At 49.8% G+C, this 20,664-nt stretch overlaps 1 protein-coding gene across 1 annotated transcript in view; it reads left to right on the top strand.

Annotated features, from left to right (window-relative positions):
* SMURF2 (SMAD specific E3 ubiquitin protein ligase 2) overlaps positions 1-20,664 on the top strand; it is a 1,116,208-nt gene that overhangs the window by 1,051,424 nt on the left and 44,120 nt on the right. The window contains exon 17 of the mRNA XM_086930925.1: positions 805-1,006. Within this exon, the coding sequence (XP_086787051.1) occupies positions 805-1,006 (202 nt within the window). The remainder of the gene's footprint in view (positions 1-804; positions 1,007-20,664) is intronic.

Below are 20,664 nucleotides of genomic sequence, written 5' to 3'. Positions count from 1 at the left end.
GCAGCGTTAATGCTTTCCAGTGACTCTTGATGTTCAATGAGGTATGGGTAGACCTTCTGTCCCCATATAATTATGTCAACGGCTATCCCTTGACTCACGCAATACCACATCTTGGTCGTTGGTGGTGCGCCTCGCAGACATGCTAGCTGCTCCCCATTATTTGTGACGCCTCTTAATCATGAGGGGTCATTGTAAACATTAGAACCGTTGTGAATAGTGTAAAGTGAGCAAACAATTAAATGAGTCTGTACAGGGGAATGATTTCAATTGTTATTGAGAATCCCATTTGAAATTCTGTATCAATAAAAAAAGATCATGAGACTGTGAAACTAACTAGTAGAAAAACAGGGTAAGCCCATCACCCACGTCTTCCTATCTCCTTTTCAGAGGACTTTCTGCTTGTTAAACACTCAAGAAGGGCATTACAGCATCTAGAGTGCTCTGAATGCACTTGGATCCCAGATACTGCAATGCTTGCTAGGATTTCCGACGTTCTCTCAATTTTGCTGCTTAGAACCAGTACTGTTACTGTGTCCCTACTGCACTATTCTGTCAAGCATGTACATCTGTTAAATAGCCAACACTGGAGAAATAATGTGTAATGTCACCAAACAGCAATGTATATTTCACTCTACGTAATAATACAAACCAGATTTAAAATGTTGCTCATTCAAAAACAGAAATGGAATGGCTAGAGTGCCTAACAAGCTTTGTCGTTTTGTGAGGATCTTTGTTAATAAAGAAGGTAAAGCACTATGTGGCTACAGATTGCTGTTCTGATAAACGTACATTTTTATGTTGAAGCTTATTGTTTGTGGACTCGGCAAGATTGATGTCAATGACTGGAAATCGAATACGAGGTTAAAACACTGCACTCCTGAAAGCAACATTGTAAAATGGTTCTGGAATGCTGTGGAGTTCTTCGATGAAGAAAGACGAGCACGTTTGTTGCAGTTTGTGACCGGATCATCCAGAGTACCTCTACAGGGCTTCAAAGCATTACAAGGTAAGCGTCACATGGACACTAAATAATCAATTGTGCTTTCTTGTAATTGCGGGCGAAAAGATCTCTTCACATTGTTTGTATCCCAGCTCACTCTTCTGTGTTTTGAAAGTGTTCCAAGATGGACCTGGGACTGAACTGGGGTACCCTTAGGCTATACACAAGGAGAAGATGTTGACAAAAGCTAAGAGGAAACTAAAAGGGTGAAAGTTTGTTCCCCGTCCACTACGGGACCTGGAGTATCCTTGGTTAATGCGATTAGCCATTCAGTAAGCCTGTTCTTTCTCTTTATTACTGCTGTCTGAGAACATAGGTGAGCCGTTGAGCAAAGCTGCTTCCTATGTCATTAACTTCGTGGTGTTTTACCAGACTTTTTTGGAACGGATTCTTGATCTTTTAGTTGATTCTAGTGTAGCATACATATTCCGGGGCTCTTTTTGAAAATCTCCCTTTCTGCTCCATAATTTAGTTTATGATGGGCTTGAGCTCATGTTGTTCTTGCGTAAGACAAATCAGTGCTTTTTTTCTCCAAGCATTTAGCACAATGCTTATTCTTTGTTTTCCATGTCTTCAGATCCACTCTCTATAAAACAGTAAAGCCAAGTAACTCGTTAGGCATGTTCTTTTTTTTTTTTATATTTCTTTTTTAAAAATTTTATTGAAAGTTTTTTAAACAATTTTACCCCCCTCCCCCCACAGGACATTTCCGTTTCAATGCGGATTGGAACAGACAGTATAAACATCCCATTAATGTACAAATCTCTTAAAATAACACTTCAAATAAGGAGAAAAAGAGAAAAAAGGAAAAGACAAACTACTGGGGGAAGAAGCATTTTTAACATTTTTAATTTAACCCACCCCCTCCCTCCATTCATTTATTGGGGCCCAGGTCTGAAGCCCCTTTATTCTCACTTTTTTCCCCCGCCTGGCATATATCGCGTTTTCTAGATTACAACTATGCAGCAGCCTGGCTACCCATTGCTGCATCCATGGTGGTGTTCTATCTTTCCAGGCTGTTGCTATACATAGACGGAAGACTGCCATAGCTACAAATAGAAAATATTCTTGGCTCCGACGTGGAGTCTCACCTGAGACCCCTAGCATAACTAGCTCTGGGGTTAGCCTAATTTGCAGTTTCAGTGCCTTATCAAAAAATTCCTCCATAGCTTTTATTAAAGGTTGCAGATCTGGAGAGGTAGCAAACATATGTGTTATATCGGCCTCGTTGCTATCACATCTGGGGCAGGTAATTCCCTGCGTCCCCCCTCCCCCCATTGAGCTATTTTTGTCGGGGTGTAATACAGTGTGTACAAAGTTTTTTAATGCTGTGCTTGCAAAGTTGACGAACAAAGGATTTCACACCCATACTTTAGAGATTTCCCAAACACTCCCCGCTCTATCCCCAGTCTATTAATCCATCTCAGCTCTGCCTTTTCTAAATCATCCTCTCTACTCTTAATTAATTCTGCATACAATCTGCCAATAATTTCGTTTATGATGGACTTGAGCTCATGTTGTTATTGCGTAAGACAAATCAGTGTTTTTTTCTGCTTGCATTTAGCACAATGCTTATTCTTTGTTTTCCATGTCTTCAGATCCGCTCTCTATAAAACAGTAAAGCCAAGTAACTCGTTAGGCATTTTCTATCACGTGAATTTTCTGTTAAGTTCTGGGATGCATACACCTTTAGCGGTCTGTTTCACCAGCCTCATATGGTAAGAAAACATACTACATGTAGAGTAAACGATATAGTGAGGCTTTGGGTGCCCCTTTCAGTTATTGCTTAGTGGGAATGTCATTCACAATGCTGATCAGGCCCAGTTAGCCTACAAAGAGAAGTTTAATGGATCAGTCATTGATTTCATTCAAATTTTGACTCTGTCGTCCATGACCTAAATCGTATCCTAATAAATTGCTGGCAAAGAAAAACAAATATATTATTAAGCAGTATCAGAAATGAAATACTCCTTGAGGTCTACATTGTGTTTACTTGTGAAATCTCATGGATTCAGACAATTGCTAGCTATAAACTCCACCAACGCTGTATAAATACAACACTGTAAGCTAAGGGTGGCAGTGAGCTCTTGTTTGACCCTTTCAAAATGGCTGTCAGTCTCCCTCAGATGGCCTATCTGCTGACATTCCTCTTTTTTGTTTTAGTGCAAAATGTGCTAATTATTACAGATTGGACCATGCCTGTTAAACATTATACACGTTCCGCTAGATCACATCTTTATCGACACTGTGTAATGTTAATCTCTGTTGTGAGGCGAAGGGAATACTCTGGGCGTCTCCTCCGCTAATGCGGAGGAGCATTGGCCCCACTTCTCTCAGAGCAGAATAAAATAAAAACAAACTGATAGTAACATCGTTATTATAATTTTATTTTTCGGAGCTACGGGTCTGGGTTAGAGCAGAGCTGGTGTCACAGGCAGGAGTGGTTTGTGCGCAATAAGTGCACATGACTGTTTGTCAGGTTGTCTTGGGCACTCAGCCTGGGTGGAGAACATGCACAGGCTCCGACCAATCACAACATTGCATTGCAGCGTTGTGATTGGCTTAGGGGAGCCTTTGTGCTTCCTGCTTTCGGGACTCGTCTGGAAGCGAAGCAATGACGGAGGAGAGACAGCGGCAGGGAGTAGGCAAGTGTTTTAAAAAATATATTTTGTTCCCACCTCCTCCCTCCCCTTGCCTTCCGTTCCCTGCCAGCCGCCACTTCATACAGGAGAGGAAAATTACTGTGGGCTTACTCAACTTAGTATTTCCCAGTGCAAAAGCATAGCTGTTTCTAATGAGCACTGCCAAAGCCAGTAGGTCTCACCTATGCGAAATCCAGTGGCTTAATAATGGGTTTTTTTTCCATTTAGTACAGCATGGCTAAAAGTAAAAAATAAAAAAAAGCAGTGTCATCTCACATTTTTTTCTGGTAGGTGGGAGTAGGGCAAGCAACTGCGGCGATGGGGAGTACTAGGCAAGTAATGGCAGGAGCATGGTCCTCTTCCCAAGGAAAACTTTTACAAGCACTCACTAAGCTAAAAAGTAGCTTAGTCCATGCCGCTCTGCAGTCCGAGTAAAATGAGGAAAAAAAATTTACTCTAGCAAACAATTTCTTAAAGAAGTGACATTTTTTTCTTAGTGGATCTCACCTTTTGGTATCTTTCTAGGTTTCCTCAAGATCAGCCTCCCATCATGAACTAATGTTAGGGGTGTCAAGACTGGGACAGTGTCTTATTTGTTTGTGCACACATTTCACTTTTACTCCTCAGGGGTCAAATCACGACTGTACTCAAAGCTGAGTGCCTGTTTTTTTGCATGCACGGTCGCCAAATTTTCAAATGTATAATTCAGTATTTCTATGAGTTAATACATGAACTTTAAACTGAACAACTCATATGAGGTAAACAGAGATTGCCACCCTCTGTTTACAAGTTGTTAAATCTAAAGTTCACACATTAACTGAGAGAAATTCTACATTATATGGTGTGGCAGCTGCTCCAGGGAAGCAGGAATGGGGCAGGGAAGGGGGAGGGAGAGTTTTAAAAAACAAAAATCTGAGAGACAATTAGTTATAGATTCCTTACCTTGTGAATTACCCCCAGGTGAAAGACTGGATCCGGAGAATTTTTCGTCAGCAGTACCCCTGCGCATCAAAAGGTGGTATCGGTCGGCTCCACGTTCGTCGTTGGCGTCTTAGTCGTCAGCATGACGTTGCGGGAGCTACTTAATCGCCGCCCACGCGAGCTGATGTAAGTTTTCTTTTTCCTCTCCAGCCAGCGCAGATCCGGAGAGAGCGGTACCTCGTCACTTTTTGACTGACTTTTTTCAACACCGTTTTTAAGTCTATCGACTCCTGGTGCACGTAGGGATGCCCGGTTTCAAGGCATGCGATTTATGCTGAAAATTGATTGTCGTGAAGGATCCGCACCACGTGTGCCTGTGGTGTCTCGGGCAAGACCACGATCCCAAGTCATGTTCTGACTGCCGGACCATGAATACGAAGTCTTTGCAGGAGTGGTCCCGAGGCCCAGCAATCCACTCTGCGCCTTTCAGGGTCCAGGTCACGCGGGCGGTCGAGGGACCCGTCGCGTAGCCACCACCGCCACTCGTCCTCGAAGTCTTCGCATTCCTCAGGTAAGTCATACAAGAAGAAGTCGAAGAAGCATCGTCGCTCTTCCACTCCCCCCGTACGTCGGCCGACGCGACGAGGATTGCGTGTGGTGCCCCTCCCACTGATCCGCGTGCGGTGCCTGAAGAGTCGACTCCGGGATTTCCCTCCTTGTCCAGGACCCAAAGCGACCCCTGTCCAGCTTTGGAGCTTTTACGAAGCGATGCATGCCATCTTTAGGCAGCCCGACTCTGTGACGTGCATTTGGGCCCGTGGACTCAGCTGGGGGCGCTGGGCCTTCGACACCGGTGGCTCTGACCCCGGTGCCGCAGGGTCCCCTTGGATCCAGGCCTGGATCCGGATCGGTGCCAGTCGACCTCATACCACCTCCTCCGGCACAGATTCCACTGGCACCACGGACGCAGCAGATGCCGGTTGTGTCCCCAGCCGTCGTTGACCCTGGCCTCCACCCTGACGTGGACACGGAGCCAGACCAGCGTCCACCTAGGCTGGATCCAGTGCTGATGGGTTCTTCTGTACGCCTGTTCTACCCTGGTTCTCCAGGCCAGATTGGCAACCAGGGGAGGGTGAGGAGGACCAGGTTCCTCTCTGTTTCTCTCTCTCTCTCTCATGGGAGATACCTTTGGGCGTGTTCGGCTTGCCGGTGGCCTTTGTTAGTTGAACCTAGGGGTATGGTTGCCTGGTTGGCTACCTGGTGCTGTGCCCGTCTTCTCGGTCGACGCGCACATGCTGTTGTTGTTGCGCTTCATTGAGCTATGTATTGTGTGGTTTGGTTCTCACGGTCACAATGTCTGTTTCATGAATTCTTGTAATTTAAATCTATGTATCTCCTGGTAGTCGTAGTTTGTATGTCTCAGCATGATGCCCTCTGCCCTGACATGTCATTTGTTGGCACCTGATGGTGTGCCTCTCTGATTGTGTGTTGTGAATTTGTCATCATTTTTAGGTCCCTTCGCTGGTCCCTTTGTCTCTAACTGTTCCTGGGGTCCTATACTCAGTTTCCTTCCTTTCGCAGAAGTTTGTGGCATTCTACCGTTGTGCACTGTCCTTTCTGGTTCTGTGATTTAGTTTAGTCCCAGTCTGGCTGACAATGGACTCATGCCGTCCTCTGCCTGATTGTGGTACCTTGCTTCCCTTGCTCATGCTCCGACTGAACTTCATGGTCTGGTGTCGGCTATGCTGGCAATGCTGAGCTTTATGTGTCTGGTGTCCGCACGCTGGCACTGCGGCTCCCACCTTGTTTAAGTCCATGTTGGACTACTTCCTTTGGGAAGATGGTTGGTTCAGTCGCAGACCCTCCTAAATTGGGGTATAGCTTTGATATCTATTCTAAGTTAAGGAATTTGTGGTTAGATGTCTCCATCAGATGAACGAGTTACTTACTTTCGGTAACAATGTATCTGGTAGAGACACAGTCTAGCCGCAGATTTCTTAACGCCTGCCCATCCTCCTTGCTCTGTGAGGACCTTTCCAGGTGGGGTTCTACCACCTCGCCTCCTTACAGGTGGCCTTGGTCCTCTAGTTCACCTACCTCCGGGGCAGGGTGTGTCATTCTGTTTTGGGCACATAGGCTCTCCACCTATTCTCGTTTTTGGGTGGCTAGGTTCTGTGTTTTCTTTTTTTTTTTTTTTTTGATTGGGGAACATAGGTTACCCCAGTATTGGAACTTTCATAGATTCCCATGCTTTGTATCATTCCCCGTCGTCGGAATGGGAGTCTCGGTAACAAAAATACCATAGCTGTAGGTACAAAAGACAATGGAAAAAGGCCTAGGCCTCATTACCTTTTGTAGCATATCACCCTCGTTGTGCAAAAGAGACCAAACTTTTGGCCTCAGCCAATCAGAAGTGCCTCACCACTTAGAACCTTCCTGAAGGAACCTCAGAGCCTCAGATTTTCTACCGCACGTTGTGCTAGGGAGTCTCCTTTGAGCTCTGCTCAACTTCTACTCTTCTACAGGATTTCTTCAGGTTTTTCTACAGGATTTTTCTTCAGGATCTTTCAGATTCTTCTCAGGATTGTTGCTGCCTGACAGAATGTCGGAAATTGAGAAGAAAAAAGCGCTTTTCAAGCCTTGCTCCTCCTGTGGCAAGAAAAGGCTTTTTGTGGAGGATAAGCATAAGGACTGCATCTATTGCCTCTATCCTGACCACCAGGTGGCTACATGTGCAATCTGTCGCTCTTTTTCTGCCAAGACCCTCCGGGACCGTGAGGGTAGGCTCCTGACATGGCTGCAAAGGCTTAAATCGAGGAAGGATACTGTCTCCAGTGACAGTGAAGATGCTGGATCGATGGCTTCTACTAGAAGGTCAGTGAAAAGGGGTAGGGGTTCCCCTTCTTCTTCTGTAAGTCGATCTTCTAAGGCCTCAAAAAAGACCCCCAGTGAGTCTGAGAGCCCAGGTCCCAGCAAATCTCCTCACGGAAGTGTAAAGGAGAGGGATGGACCTTCTACGCAGTCTACAGGTGCGAAGACTTCCACAGCCTTCAAAACACCTTCGAGCCAGTCTTCTGAGAGGACTTCTAGGTCCTCGACGACGAAGACGTCGACAGCTGGAGTCCCGTCGACTAAAACATCTAAGGCTCCGTCGACTGGAGGTTCGTCGACGTTGAGACCGTCGACGGCGGAGAAGGCGCCGACGACGAAGGTACCAGCTTCACAGGTGTCGACGAAGGAGCCGTCGACGACGAGAGCCCCGTCGACGCCCAAGGTCCAGTCGACAACGAAGGCCCCGTCGACGTCGAAGACTCAGTCGACGACGAAGGCCCCGTCGACGACGAAGGCCCCGTCGACGACGAAGGCCCCGTCGACGACGAAGGCCCCGTCGACGACGAAAGCCCCGTCGACGACGATGACAACGGTGTCGACGACGAGAGTCCCGTCGACTGCGTCGACGACGAGAGTCCCGTCGACGGCGATGACGACGGTGTCGTCAACTACGGTCTCGTCGACGAGGGCGTCGACGACGACTACGGTGACTATGACGACGGCTGGTGTGTCCACAGTTTCGTCGATGACGACGTCCACGACGCCTATCTCGACGGCATATGTACAACCGTCGACGACGGAACCCACGATCTTGGCCACAGAAAAACGTATCACCATTTCTGTGACGCGGATCACACCGGAGATGACCTCTCCAAGGGCAGTGTCCCCTCTGCTACCAACAATGCTCTTGCAAGAGGGACAGTCAGAGGAGGATGACCAAGATGCATATAGCTACGCCAATAGTCCTTCGCAACTATTTGTCAAATGCCAGGACACTGACTCAGAGGGCGAATACACCCACGAGGAACATGATCATAGTCAACAGCAACAGCAGCACTTTGACCAGGGAATGGTTTCAGTGCCAACATCTTTCCTACAGGATCTACATAGGATGCTACAGGACTATAAGTCTAAGGCCAGTAGACCTTTGCCAAATACATCAACACCTGCTACACCTTCCACGACTCAGGCGTCATTGGTGCCACCTACGCTCTCGGCTCCAACCTCTCCACAGTCTCAAACAGCCGTCCCTCAGGATTCCTCTGGGGTACCAAGATCACATGATGTTGATGAATCCTCGGATGAGGATCAGCATTCGGATCACGTCTCTATTCCCGACACGGAATATGATGAGTACATTATTGACAATCCCGCATCACCAAATCCGGACCCGGCGGACTCCCCGCCAGCGGATATTGGAGGATTCCATCAGCTAATGGAGAGGGCGGCGGCGAGATTTAAATTAGCAATGCCTAAAGTCACCACAGATTGCTTCTTATATGACTTTAAAGAACCTTTCCAGAAAAGTGCCAGATCTATTCCAATTGTGGATCACTTATGGAAGGAGGGCATAAAGACCATGACACACCCGGCGACGGTGGTGCCGGTGCTACCGCGTCTGGAAAAAAAGTACAAAGCGACCGATGATGCCCCAGCGGCCTTGACAGGTCATCCAAAACCAGACTCTGTGATCTCGCAGGCAGCGCAGAGGAAATCGCGCAACCCTTCAGCACCGCTGACAACTCCTCCGGACAAGGAAGGACGGAGGTTAGATAATGTGGGGAAAAGATTCTCAGCGATGGCAAGTTTGCTGGTGCGAGCAGCTAATGCCTTAGCCATCCTGGGTAGGTACGACCGTCAGCTCTGGTGCGATGTCTCCCCGTACCTTGACCAGCTACCTCCTGAATCTATGTCGGAGGCAAAGAAAGTTTTGAAAGAGGGAGAAGCGACGTCGATGGAAATAATCGATTGTGCAATGGATATTGCGACTACGGCATTTCGTTCACTAGCTGGAGCGGCAGTGCTCCGTCGCCAAGGGTGGCTTAAAGCTACTTGGTTCCGACCAGAGGTCCAGAATAAAGTATTGGATCTCCCCTTTGATGGAGAGGCTCTATTCGGCAAACTCATTGACGACACCCTGCAAGATATTAAAAAAGACACAGAAACCGCTAGGTCTTTAGGAACACTTCAGTACAGGAAGTCCCCCTTCAAGGGAGCCAGAGGCAGGGGTGGTACGTATAGAGGATCCTTCCAACAACAACGTTATTCCAACACAGGATCCGGTTCCCAACAGCACCGCCAATCTTACCAACAGCGGCAGGGCCAGTCTACCAACTACTCCAGGCCTTACAGTAAAGGAAAGCAGGGTGCGCGAGGACGAGATTCGTCCAAGCGCCAATAGCGGCCTCCTGGCTCTTCCTACTGGACCCTCCTCCAGGAAGTCATCAGTTGGAGGCAGGGTCAACAAATACCTTCACAACTGGTCCCTAATAACATCGGACCGTTGGGTGCTCAACATCATTCGGAAAGGGCATACCTTAGAGTTCACTCAAGTTCCGCCACCCAAGCCCCCGGCAGCCACTCCTTCAAAACACTAGCGTCTCCTTCGGCTCGAGGTTCAACAAATGCTCCGAAAAGGGGCGATAGAGCCAGTTCCATCGAACCAAAGAAACCAGGGATTTTATTCCAGGTTCTTCCTGGTGAAGAAAACGCTCGACAAGTGGCGTCCCATTTTAGACCTCAGGGGGCTAAACACCTATCTCATCTCTCTGTCCTTCAGGATGGTGTCCCTCCAGGACATCTTGAAGCTAATCAACCCGGGAGATTTCATGGCCACACTCGATCTCGAAGATGCCTATTTTCATGTTCCGATTCACCCAGCACACAGAAGGTTTCTGCGATTCACAGTAGCCAAGAGCCATTACCAATTCAGGGTTTTACCCTTTGGACTCCGCTCAGCCCCAAGGATATTCACGAAAGTGCTGGCTCCAGTAGCGGCTTTCCTGCGGAGGCACAAGTTTCAAGTCTTCCCCTATCTGGACGACTGGCTGCTGAAGGCTCCGTCCAGAGAGGCAGCGCTACAGGCGGTTCAAGCGTGTACCAATTTATTCCGAAACCTGGGTCTCACTCTAAACGACGAGAAATCTTGCCAGATCCCGTCCAGAAGAGCCCGGTTTCTGGGAGCCATCTTGGACTCAAAGCTTTCACGAGCTTTTCCTACTCTGGAAAGGAGGCACAAGTTACAGACGATGGCCCAAGACTTACAAACAAAAAAGTCTCTTTCAGTTCGCCGCTACAAGTCTCTGCTGGGAGTAATATCTTCGTGCATTCCACTGATTCCCCATTGCAGACTGAGGATGCGTCCCTTGCAGGAACAACTGGACAATCAATGGCGGCAAGTCCACGGTTCCTTCGACGACAAGGTGGCTATCACTCCGGAAATGAAGACTGCGGCCCTATGGTGGACAGACCTAGACAACTTGTCCCAAGGCCTATCCTTCGCAAGCGACCCGTCCTCACAAGTGATAACGACGGACGCGTCGTTGGAAGGTTGGGGAGCAGTACTGCAGGACCTTCATGTCAGTGGTCATTGGTCACCCCAGGAGAAATGCCTCCACATCAACCTGTTAGAACTCAGGGCGATACGTCTGGCTCTGCAATCGTTTCTTCCTCTCCTGGAAGGTTCACAAGTGCTTATCAGGACGGACAACACCACGGCCATGCACTATGTGAACAAGGAAGGAGGGACCAGATCGCGCCCATTGTCACAAGAGGCCCAGCAGATTTGGGAATGGGCTATCCGACACAACATGTCCCTGATGGCGGAACTCTTGCCGGGCGTCCTCAACGAAAACGCCGACAAACTGAGCAGGTCATCCTCGGTCAGCCACGAATGGGAGTTGAATCAAGACATTTTGGAACAAATCTTCAGCCGGTGGGGAAGACCGGACATCGACCTGTTTGCCACCCCGACCAACAACAAATGCCGGTCTTACGCAAGCAGGCTTCCCCATCCAAATTCTCTGGGAAATGCCCTTTTGATACCCTGGTCGAAGACATTTGTCTACGCTTTTCCTCCCATTCCTCTGATACCACGACTAATCAAGAAATTCAAAATGGAACCGTGCAGGATGATCCTGATAGCCCCGGCTTGGCCGAGGCAGTTCTGGTTCACGGAGCTCCATCTGCTGTCGATTGCTCCTCCTTTACCTCTCCAAATTCTGCCGGACCTTCTCACGATGTCCGAAGGACAGATTTTACATCCAGACCCTCAGTCGTTACACCTGACTGCATGGCTCCTGAGCAGCGAGAATTTATGAACCTGCCATTGTCTAAGGAAGTTAGGGAGGTTTTATCCCAAGCAAGGGCCCCTTCAACTAACAAAACTTACCGCCTTAAGTGGAAAAGATTCTGTTGTTGGTGTCGACAGCAACACATTGATCCATTCACTTCCAAACCTCATCAGGTCCTCCCATACCTACTGTCCTTGGCCAAGTCTGGTCTGGCCCACTCATCAATTAAAGTCCATATGGCTGCTTTGTCACGATTCAGGAGGACGGAATCTGGACCTTCATTATGGTCTTCAAGGATAATCAAACAATTTCTTAAAGGTCTGTTCAGGGTCTATCCACCGGTGAGACCGCCTCCACCAACATGGCATTTGAATCTGGTCCTTTCTCAACTCATGAAGGGCCCATTCGAACCAGTCCATCGTTCTGACATCAAATACCTTTCGTGGAAATTGGCTCTTCTCCTCGCTCTCACGTCGGCTCGGCGTGTAGGGGAGTTACAGGCCTTGACCATTCAGGAACCTTTCCTTCAATTCAAGAGGAACACTGTCATCATGAGGACTAACCCTAGGTTCATGCCAAAGGTCCCCTCGGATTTCCATTTGAATGAACCGGTCATTCTGAAAACGTTTTTTCCTCAGCCTTCCACACCGGCGGAAAAAGCCTTGCATTCGTTAGATGTACAGCGATGCTTGAAGTTTTACTTACAGCGTACTAAGGATTTTCGAAAATCTACCCAACTGTTTGTGGCTTTCGGGGGTCCGAGTAAGGGCCTTCCACTGTCCAAGCAGGGTGTTTCAAGGTGGATCACAAGCGCTATATTACATTGTCACAGGGCTATTGGTAAGCCTCTGACTGGAAAGATACGAGCGCATTCCACAAGATCTGTGGCTTCCTCCACAGCACTCTTCGCAGGGGTGCAAATTAAGGACATCTGCAGGGCTGCAACCTGGAGCAGCGTCCACACTTTTACCAAGCACTACTGCTTGGAATCTCTGCAGCAGGAGGATGCAGCAGTTGGATAGGCTGTCCTGAGGAACCTCTTCCACTAATGGTGAGCTTTCCTGTCTTCCCACCTTCCATTTTTTAGCATTTTGTATCTAATGTCATGTTTTCTACTGCTATTATTTACAATGCAAAATGTGATTATCTTGCTACTGCTTACTACTCTGATACAAAGCATGGGAATCTATGAAAGTTCCAATACTGGGGTAAGAAAACAAGTTACTTACCTGTAACTTTAGTTCCCCAGTATTGGTAACTTTCATAGATTCCCATGCGCCCACCCACCTCCCCGGGGAAAGCTCAGCCTACAGCACAGATGGTGTCTCAGTACACAACGGCTACGAAAATCTGAGGCTCTGAGGTTCCTTCAGGAAGGTTCTAAGTGGTGAGGCACTTCTGATTGGCTGAGGCCAAAAGTTTGGTCTCTTTTGCACAAAGAGGGTGATATGCTACAAAAGGTAATGAGGCCTAGGCCTTTTTCCATTGTCTTTTGTACCTAGAGCTATGGTTTTTTTGTTACCGAGACTCCCATTCCGACGACGGGGAATGATACAAAGCATGGGAATCACAGGAGAGGAGCAGGATAGGGGGTGTACTCACCCCAGGACAGGGACTCATTGGTCCCTGTCCTTGCCCTACCTGTAACGCCCCTACATTTAGTATTTAGGGGCTCCCTGAACCTTCCTTCCTCAGATCCCGATATAAAAAAATAGAAAGAAGATCAAGAAGAAGACGACCCGCCGTGCAGCTGCTAACAGGACAACAACAACTGACTTGGCCCCAGCCCTACTGGCCTGTTAATCCTGGAACCTGCTCCTGCCTAATCCCGGCGACCTCTGCGGACAGCAACCTTGGGACACCCAGAGGACCTGCCTGTCTTGACCCTCTCGAAGATTGGGACTCCCATCAGCAGAGGCTCTGCTGCAACAACCCACCTGGTGCTCACCAGGAAGCTCCGGACCAGCCCACTCTGCACCAGCCGAGCCAGGGCCGTCCCAACCCGAACCAAGACCATGAGGACGTCCCCCCGGTGACTGGGACCCGAAGTTCAGTGCCCAAAGACCCTCCTCGACGAACCAGCCGACGCCTGCAGACTCAGACCCAGGGGCCACCCCAACCGCGACCAGCCGAGGGTAAGCTATTCCGACCCCCAAAGATGACCCGTGGCCCCCTGTGCCACCCTGTGGGGTACCTACCTGGGCTCCAGCATCCCAACTTACCTCTCGAAGTGCTGGTAGCCCCTGGAGAGTCTCCGTCGACGAGCCTGCAGCCTTTGTTCCCTCTTCAAGATCCTCATTGGATAACATTGAGCGCCTGACTGCTCAAAAGCAATCTGCACCCAGCCGCCCGAGTGCCGCTGGCTGTGACCCCTTTGTCCTATCCTGCTTCCCCCCCTTGCCCTGAGCAAGTGACTAGGAGCCCAGCTCCCAGAGCTGTGTGGCCTGCTAGCCAGCAGCCACCAACCGAAGTCCCCTTTTCCCTCATTGGATATCATTGGGCCTACCTACCTCTGCACCCAGCCACCCCTGTGCCGCTGGGACTGAACTAACTGTACTCATCTGACACTGGGGGACCCCTGAGTCTATACCCAGAACCCTAACTTCTCCAACCAAGTACTCACCTGGAAACCGGTAACTCACTTACCTGCGATTGGATCACATTGACTCATTTTGACTCGAAAATGTTTTACGTGTGAAGTTTTGAAAACTGAAAATATTCCTATAAAATCAGCCGAAGTCCTAAATCCAAAGTACTCACCTGTGATCAGGGGAGAAGCCAGTACTGTTTACTAGTAATCTGTATTTTTTCCATAGGAACCCATTGTCTGCTTTTCTATGAAATTTCTTCTAAGTGTCTACTTTTGAAAGCTGCAAATATTCTTTAAAAATCGTACGAAATACTGAAACGCAATTACCTACCTGTTTTGAGTTAAGCCCCCAGTGCTGGCCCTAGGAGACCAATGCTGGGTTACAAAAGTAACGCGATCATACTTTACCTGCAACCTGAATTTCTTCCCATTGAATAACATTGTCAGATTTACATTGAAAAGTTTCTAAGTGTGAACTTTTAAAACAACTTTATATTCATGAAAATTCATCACAGTAACTAAAACGTTTTTGCTAATCTGGTTTCAGCTTAGACTCCAGGACTGAATCTAAGATCTGGTCCTGAAACTACCAAAGTAATCCATAAATTAATCAACTGTACTTATCTGTGAAAACCCCATTGAGCTCAATGCTAGAGTGTGTTTCAGAACTGTGTTGCTTACTATCTATCTTGTAATTATTGTGTGTACAAAATGTATTGCTCCTTTGCAAAGTATTTACATGAGAGTACTCATAACTTGAAAAGTATATTTTTATAACTGTTGGTTCTAAAAATAAAACCACTATATCTGAGGATATAACACTAATTGACCTTGAGTTCAGTTCTTGAGTGTGTGAGACCTTTTGTTGACTGAGTGTGTACAACAAATGCTTTACACTGTCCTCTGGTACTGCCTTACTGCTCGACCAAGCTACCACTTTGGAAAGTAAGGTCAGTTCTGACTTTAACATCTGTTATACCTCTGGGGTTGGTGGACTCTCTACATACTGTACTTCATTCTAGTCCAGTATATACAGAGCCACTTTCTCACAAGCATCTTCCCACTTTAGCAGTTTTGTTTCCTGTTGTGGCTTAGGAAGCTTTTGAGAATCTTAACAAAATTCAGGGCTGAGAAGGGAGGAGAAGATAAAAAACATAGTGGGAAGGTGTAATGGAACTCTGGTTTCTTGAGTGCTGGCTGTCTACATTTTCTGAATCTACTAGACTCAAACACCAAAGGACACTTAGTTCACTTCAACCACGCCATTTACAGTGTGTCAGTGGGGGCAAGAAAATGAACAACTGAGTCAACATTGAGAAAAAGAAAAAAAAACTTTGATCATATGTCTGCTGTCAAGTGGGTTTTACAATAACGCTTTTCAGTATCTTTTGGTGCATGCAAACTTAAGGAGGGTCTGAGAAGCCAGGAGGAACTGCAATTGTTCCAGCAGTGAGAGACGACCCTGCCTGTGCCTCTTAACGCTTATTTAAGTCAGAATGCACACACAACTGTCACTGAAGTACCTTTGGCTGTGGGGCTCTATTTACCTCCTGTCAACTTCCAGTAGTGGCTCCTCCTTCAGAAATGCACATGGCCTCATATGTCATTCTCAGTGATCCTTGTTTGCCGTGGAGTTCTTGGAAAGCAGTCGTGCTTAGCAAGTGCTAAAAACCCCTCAGTTTCCTGTCAGGTGGCAATAGTTTATCCTGTACGGAGAGTGCCACTAGAGAGAAAGATCAGCTACTCTTTTTGATGTTTGTCCCCACACAACTCTACATGTCATAATTGCCTTGCATGCTTTTTCTTTTGGCAGATACACCTAAATGAATGTGGTGAGCGTGGTATATTAGGGTAAAATCTACTGTCTTTAAATTGATCAGGACATACTCTCCGATAAATGTCTATGGCAATGGAGAAATAGAGTGGCATATTGAAATTAAATAACTGGTTGTTGGGTCAGTCTTTTTAGTATGGTTGTCTGGAGTAATTAGTCTTTTTTGGTTTTGAAAAAATATATAGGTTTGTAGCATGTGTGGCTGTAGATACACATGCTCTGCATAGTCTTGCCTTCTGGGTGTTGGGCTCGGAGTATGCAAGTTGTTTTTCCTAGAAGAAATCTTTTGAGTCACAAGGTCATATAACTCCTCCTCTGGATGTAGATTTGCATGGTCACAGACTCCATTGTTATTGTTTTTCTTCGCCATCGGGTTCGGACGTGATTCAGTGTGCTCCCGGTCTCAACAAGTTAATCTATTCCGGTTGTGGCCTGGGACTGCTGACTTCTACCTCATCTTGACATCAGTTCCATCTTTTGGTCTTATCGATGACGATGACAAGCTTACGGGCCGTTCAGGCAGCACAGTACTCCAGGATCCCTTCAGATAATAACGATGCTCTTGAGGTATGGAACAGATGCCCTTCAAGTGATGCCCCAGTGTCACTCTTAAGTATCCCTGAGCAGACTCCATGCATCTACAATCTTTAACTCTTGCTGGACCGCAACAAAAGCCCCTGCGACTTCTGCTAGTGTTCCGCAGCAAGGAGACCATACGTCAGAACCAAGATCGACAGGTGGCACACATCAGGATTGCTCAGTCATCGTCGGAAACACCCAACATCTTTGGTGAAGCTTATACCCCTGGGCACCGAAGAAGAGCAGGCATTGAGTGAGTTATTCAAACTCCCTGTCCACCAGCTCAGCAACAAATACATGTTCTCCGATGCCGCAGAGTCCGGTGAGTTCTTCCAGGGGAAGTAGGAATAGGCTTCCGAGGACCCTCAATCTCTGTCAGCCCCAGTCCATGGGTGAAGACCAAGCCACATGTGAGTACTGTTGCTGCTCCAGCTCCCACCATCCCTCTTAAGCGGCTGCACATCAGAGCAGAGCTCCGCCCCTCCGTGGGTCGAGTATTGAGCCCAGTGCTGGAACCACTTCCAGCTTCCGGTGTTCCACCTTCCTCAAGTGCTGGCCACCATCGAGCCAATGTTTTGAAGTGGAGAAACGACTGCCAAAGCCCTTGATCTCCGACCCCTGAAGACGCTATCAACACTAAGCCATCCAAATCAACTTTATCTTTGAAACCGAAGTCCCCCAGGTAACAGCTGTCCTTGCAGCCGAGCCGGTCGCCTTCGATATCGAGGAATGCCCCATCTTCAAGAGGCTCCAGCACGAACTGCACAAGAGGCAAAGAAGAATTGTTATCCACCCACAACAGGCAAAATATCGACATCGGCCAAGATTCTGATCCAGAAACGCAAGCTTGGGACCGAAGAATTCCAGTCATCTTACTCATGGGCCTCCCATGTCTTCTGAGAGGTTTAAGGACAAGCCTCCTTCTCCTTCTAGTACATCACTATATACACCTTCACCCCTACACCTCTTCCTACCCCCTCATCTTCTATGTTCTCTTCTCCAAGAGCCCCGGAGTGTTATTTCGACACTTCAGCCCAAGCCCTTATTCACGGGCAAGGAGTTTGCACCTGTGTACCCTGGTGCTTCAGGAAACAATTAGGGAGATTAGTATGGGCCCTCTCACAGACCCCAGATTTAGAACATATCCATGTCAGGGCCTCTCCCCCAGATGACACTATGGCGTAACATGGCATTATCCAGCATTGACACCTGCCATAAGGTGGACATGTACACCAACCCTAAGAAGGACAACTTTCCTGCTGGAGACACTCCAAAATAGAACGTTTGGTGCAGTATCTCCCAATGCTCGAGGGGATGATTAAATTCACCACTGACATCTTTAAGGAGCCAGGCAAAGATTGTATATCTGAAAGAAACACGTTAGTGTTAGATTCCTTACCTTAGAATATCCCCAGGCGTCAGTCTGGATCCGGAAACTTTTGCGTAGCAGTACCCCTGCGCGTCGGTAGGCGTCGTCTGCAGGCGTCCCCTGCGGCTCCGCGTCCGTCGTCGGCGTCGTGCGCCGTGATGACGTCGCTGGAGTATATAGACGCCGCCTCCGCGCGCTGACGTCAGTTCTTCTTTTTTCCGCGCCAGTGGACGCAGATCTGAAGAGCAGTACTCCGGTCTTTGACCAAGTTTTTCGAATTGTTATTTCACTCTTGTGCCTGATAGGATGCCTGGGTTCAAGCACTGTGATGACTGTGAGCGCACGATGTCGGTCACGGATCATCACCGCCTCTGTCTCCGGTGTCTGGGCCCCGACCACGACGTGGACTCCTGCGTCGACTGCCGGGCCCTCACCGACAAGGCTAGGCGGGAGCGGTCCCGCAAGCTACTGGAGCTCCGGGTGTCGGACCCACGTCGGGACCGGGAGCGGTCCCGGTCCGGCCGGAGGTCGAGAGAGCGTTCGAGGGAGCGGTCGCGGAGCCGCGCCGAGCGTTCCGGAAGTCGACACCACTCGTCGGGCTCATCAGGTAAGAAGCACAAGAAGTCGGGGCGTCGTCATCGTACCCCCGACTCCCCCCGACGCTCGCGCGATGTGGCCGGGGGCTCGGGTGACCCCAACCCCGCGGCTCCGCGTGAGTCGCCGGCGCGGCCTGCCTCATACCCTCCGGTCCCTGGGCACGGCGCGACGCCTGAGGAGATCGAGGCTTTCCTCATGGCCATGAGGGCGCTCGGTTCTCCGACGGGGCCTACGGCGCCTTCGGGCCCAGTGCTACCGTCTGGGGGCCCTAGCGGTTCGGGTGTCCCTGCCTCGGCGCCGTCGGGTGCTCCGGCCCCGGCGCCGCAAGGGCCTTCGGGATCGGCGCCGGCTGGTCTTCCGGCCTCTCCGGCGCCGTTACCATCGGGGTTACCCCCGACGCCGTCCCCGCGCGGCGCCGGTTCTCCGGTGCCGGCTCCGGCCGGCAACGGGGCTCCGACGCCGGCTCCGACGCCGGCTCCGGGCGGCGCCGTCCCCTTACCTTCCCCGACGCCGGACGCGGAGTCGGACCGGCGTCGCTCGACGCCGGGCTCGGCGCCGGTGGGGCCCATGAACCCCGAGGAGCCGGTCTACATCGTTGACTCCGAATACGGAGAGGATGAAGAGTTCGGTGAAGGTTGGGAGGGGTCCGAGGACCCTCTGTCACGCGAGTGCCAGTATGACCCGGACTGGACAGGTGACTTGGGGGATGCCAGTGGTCTGGACGACTCACCTAACCCTGGTTTGATCTCTCCTCCTTCCGTGGCATCGGTGGAGGGAGCTGCATATTCAGTGGTGCTGATGAGGGCTGCCAAGGCCTTACACCTTGAGCTCCCCGTCGCGGCCGTGAGGCCTAACATCCTCACTGAGGTCTTCAAACCGCAGTCATGCCCACAGGAGCCACTGCTGCCGTTTAATGAAGCCTTGTCAGACGTTCTGTTGGGCACGTGGTCCAGGCCCGCTTCAGGTGCGCCTGTTGATCGGAACGTGGCCAGGCACCACCGTCCTTGTCCGGACGACCCCAAGTCCCTGTCTACCCACCCCACTCCTTAGAGTCTGGTGATCCAGGCCTCGACCTCCCAGTCCGCATTCCCGTCGGCCCCGCCCGACCGGGAATCCAAGAGGTATGACCAGTTTGGCAAGAAGGTCTTCTCGTCCATTAGTTTGGGCCTGCGGTCTTGCAACACCGCTTGCCTCTTGGGCCGCTACACCCACTCTGTGTGGGATACGGTCGCGGAACTGCTGCCAGAATGCCCCATGGAGGTGCGGGCAAAACTCGGTCAGGCTGTGGCTGAGGGCCGAGATGCAGCTAAATATTCGATACGGTGTGGTCTTGATACGACCGACTCGCTGGGCAGAGCTATGTCAACGACGGTGGCGATTCGTCGCCACGCCTGGCTGAGATCCGCCAACTTTTCGGCAGATGTCCAGAATACATTGATGGACATGCCGTTCGATGGCTGTCACCTGTTCGGTGACAAGGCGGACCACGCGCTGGAACGCTTCAAGGACTCCAGGGTCACGGCCAAGTCCTTGGGTCTCTCGACCCAGCGCCAGCAACCGGGTTCGTTTCGCCCCTTTCGTGGCCAAGGAAGGGGCGCCCCCACACGTGCTGCCAGCCACGCGCCGCAACAATCCTTCCAACGCGGTGGCGGCCGTGGAAACCGCCGTGGAGGCGGTCGGGGACAACGGCGGGGTCAGACCACACCTCCCCCCGCAGCATCTGCCTCAAAATCCTCCTAGTCCGTGCTTTCGGCCCCATGTGACGCCAGTGGGTGGCAGGGTTCGCCATCACCACGCTCACTGGCGCACGATCACATCGGACAGGTGGGTGCTGCAAATCGTCCGAAGGGGCTACTCCCTCCCCTTCGAGACCCCTCCTCCAGCCATGCCACCGCAGAACCACCGTGTGTCGGGGGACCACTTGACACTTCTGCAGAAGGAAGTTACGGCCCTCTTGGCCAAGGGGGCCATCGAGCGCGTTCCTGGGCCAGAAGTAGGGCGTGGTTGC

This window comes from Lissotriton vulgaris, chromosome 7, assembly GCF_964263255.1.
Source record: "Lissotriton vulgaris chromosome 7, aLisVul1.2, whole genome shotgun sequence".
NCBI classification, from domain to species: Eukaryota; Metazoa; Chordata; class Amphibia; order Caudata; family Salamandridae; genus Lissotriton; species Lissotriton vulgaris.
This window is presented reverse-complemented; position numbering and strand designations above follow the sequence as displayed.